Genomic DNA, 3374 nt, shown 5'->3' on the forward strand with positions numbered 1-3374 from the left:
AAAAACCCTTCGAGTCTCTTTCAGAAACCGTCATTTCTTGTCATCTTCCACGTGGCAAGCGTCTATAAGTTGTGAAATTAAAAATTAATTGGGGTGTTATGTAATATTTGAAAAAGACAACAGTAGGGTTAGACCGTTAGATTCAGAATTGAGATGGCTTCAGAGACCCAAAAAGGCGAAACGGAAACCAAATCTAAAACGGAGCGTAGATGGTAAACGCGTAATTAGTAGCAAAAGCAAGGGCTGATTTATAGTCGCAAATCTAAGTGAAAAACAACGCGTGGTTTTGTACTTGTGCAATTGTGTTATATAGTAGAAACCCCTCGAACGAACCAACGCAACTCTTTCTAAAACCGTCTCTACTCTTCTTTCCTTGTTTATCTCAAAATCTTCTTTAAATCTCTGTAAATACGATCTTTTCAAACTGGGTTTGTTCGATCAATCAAGGGAGAAACCCTAACAACATCGCTGATTTTTGTCCAGAATCAGTTGCGGTTCGGGTGTTTCTGTTTTTAATCGGTGGGAAATAGTATTACTTGGTCTCTTCTTTCTTTTCCGAAAATTGAAACTATGGATGATAGGAGAAGACGCCAAGCAGTAGGCGAACATTATCATCAAGAAGCACCGAGAACACCCACTAGATCGCAAAGCAGAAAGCCACCTTCTGGTATTTTTTATATTTTCTGAGTACTTCATTTATTTCTTCTATTGGTTCTTGATGAATTTTCTTTTGATGGTATTTTTGAGTACTAGTTGCGTTCTTTTTTCTCTTTTGATTTGTGTTTCGCTGAACTAGTGGAAGTGTTTATGCTTGCTATAGTCGAGGAAATTTATGATTTTGTTTAGATGATCGGGCTTACTTTGTGTTCAAGTTTCTTCGTAGAAAACGAATGTTGATTTTGTATTCTTGTTATTTCTGAGACTGGTATGAGGATGTTTTCTAGGGTTTGGATTTTTGTTGGGTTCTGGAGAACTCTATGCAACTTTAAAATAATCTGTTTTTTAATGCTGAGTTTCTGCCTCTCTCTCTCTCTCTCTTAATTTTAATTTAATTAGATTCTATGCGTTTTCTGAACAGGGAGTTCTCCTTTCTTTAGGGAATCTTTGCTGCTTATCGGGAAGCCAGTCTGTTTCACTGAATGAGGATTTATTGTGTTCGTTTAACTCTTTAAAAAAAATTCTGCTGCAACGGTAGTGGATTTTATTTCTTGAGCATTATTGTTAACTTGAGCTGCAAATTTGCTCCCGCTAAGCTTTCTGATTGAAATACCCGTTCCCCCCCCCCTCCCTCTTCTCTTTCAAAATTAAAGATTTGGTATGTGTAACTTCTTATCTTTGAGTCATTGTGGTATTCAATTCGATTCTGTTCTCTGGGGATGGAGTTTCTTTCTGTGTTTATGTTTTTATTATCAGGAAGTAGTTGGATTGTTCTATGGGACTAATTTCTTTGTTCTTTATGTATACTCAGGGTTTTGGCAGCCTACTGTACCCTCATGGGAGAAGAAATTTTGCATTTCGGTTGGTTCAGTTCCATGGGGAAAACTCTTGGAAGCTAAGAAGTTGATGTCATACTACAACAATGTGCTTCAGTGGGATGATTCTGCTGGCAAAGAGGCATTCAACAATGCGAAGAACCGGTATTGGGCACAAATCAATGGGCTTCCTTGTGACATTTCCCTGCCAGACCCTGATATTTACATAGACATAGTCGATTGGAATCCAGATATCGATCCAGAACTGTTGTTAGATTTAGAGCGAGAACTGGAACCCCCTGATGAAGATGACAAAGAGGGAAAGTCTAAGCTTATTGGTGATTCTCTATTCTTCTTAAATCGGCCGGTTCCATGCTCTGGATGGGGTGATGCAGAGGAGGATCAAGCTAGGCAGGTTCCATGCACTGGATGGGGTGATGCAGACAACAATCAAGAAAGGAAGGTTTCATGCACTGGATGGGATGTTGCAGAGGTGGATGAAGTTAGGCCAGTTCCGTGCACTGGATGGGATGATGCAGAGGAGGATCAAGTTAAAACTGTGGAAGATTCACTGAAACCAGAGCTTCAAGATTTTAGCAAGAATCTCAACAGTTCCAACCATCATTGGGACTCTGCTCAGGGTGACAATACATTGAAGAGTTACAACAACACATGGGGGGACCATGGGGCTAACTCATGGGAAAGCAACCAGTGGGAGATCGGTAACAATAACAATAACAATAACTATAACTGGGAGATATCAGAGTCCAAGGGCACTGGAAACTTTGGGGGAGGATGGAAAAGAGATAATCCCAGCCAATATATGTCTAGGTATAGGACATCAAGGTTTCAAGGAGCTGAGCACCAAACAGATCATGGCTGGAAGTATGGTCGAGGTAGGAAGAGAGTAAATTTCTTCTGTGAGCGTCCACACGGGGACGAGAAGCCTCTGGGTTCACAACAATGGAACTCATCTATGCATTCTTGTGGGCCAATTAGTCATGGATGCAGGGAAGGAGGAAATCCGTGGAGTTGGGAAAAACCAGTTTCATAGATATAAACAGAGTTTTTGAACATATTCCATTTCCAATTTATTGCTGTATAAGTTGGTTATTCTAACCCATTCCAATGTGCAATTCAGCCTCATATTGGAATGGGACAATATACTAGATACTTGTTTGAATGATTTCAATTTGTTTGCATTCGGTGTTGGTAGAGTTTTGAGTACCCATCTGAAATTTTGATTGAGCTTAGATGCTTTGCCATCAAAAAAGCGCTCTGAATGTATGTATAACAGCTTATTTTTTCTCCCTCAACTGTATTCTTTGTTCTTGATTGATGGGATAATACTTGAATGGCAACAAATTTATTCATCCCAGTTCCCTGATTTTGTTAACCTCTTTGTTATTGTTGATGGGTTTTATTTAGTAACTACAATTTTCACTCGGGTTCTGCATCTGCCACTCCAAGAAAAGATTACATAGGAGAGCAGAGTTCTTTTGTTATTCTTTTTAACCTCTTTGTTATTGTTGATGGGTTTTAATTAGTAACTACAGTTGTCTCTCAGGTTCTGTATCTGCCACTCCAAGAAAAGATTACAGAGGAGGGCAGAAAGGAAGCAAAGGAGCTGTAAATTGCTATTTGCGGTGGAATCAAAATGTTGGAGAGGTAACATTCATGAATGGCTGTCGGCTCAGTGAACTGCTGCAAAGTGAGGGAAGGGGGTTTACCCACGTTGCATCTAACAGAGAGAACAGAGTTTAACAGGAAAGAGAGAAGGGGGGGAGGGGGTTGGTTGAGTTGTGTGTACGAGGAGGGGCTGTTGGGTGATGGGGGAGGATGTCGGCTGGAAGAGAGGGGGTACGGCCCTTTGATGCTTGACAAGTCGCAAATATGATGGTT

The 3374-nt window shown here is 40.3% G+C and overlaps 1 protein-coding gene across 2 annotated transcripts; it reads left to right on the top strand.

Annotated features, from left to right (window-relative positions):
* Nucleotides 1-320: 320 nt before the first annotated feature.
* LOC149002291 (uncharacterized) lies at nt 321-3004 on the top strand. 2 transcript variants are annotated; one of them, XM_089137340.1, is made up of 3 exons: nt 598-667; nt 1079-1191; nt 1469-3004. In XM_089137340.1, the coding sequence occupies exon 3, from the start codon at nt 1564-1566 to the stop codon at nt 2524-2526; it is 963 nt and encodes a 320-aa protein (XP_088993466.1). In that variant the 5' UTR covers nt 598-667; nt 1079-1191; nt 1469-1563; the 3' UTR covers nt 2527-3004. The 2 variants fall into 2 exon arrangements, with proteins under 2 accessions (XP_088993465.1, XP_088993466.1); XM_089137339.1 differs by lacking the exon at nt 1079-1191 and having other exon boundaries at nt 321-667; nt 1469-3003.
* The last annotated feature ends 370 nt before the right edge of the window (nt 3005-3374 follow it).

The sequence above is a fragment of the Hakea prostrata genome, chromosome 10 (genome assembly GCF_041222555.1).
Source record: "Hakea prostrata isolate BN-2017 chromosome 10, UWA_Hpros_2, whole genome shotgun sequence".
NCBI classification, from domain to species: Eukaryota; Viridiplantae; Streptophyta; class Magnoliopsida; order Proteales; family Proteaceae; genus Hakea; species Hakea prostrata.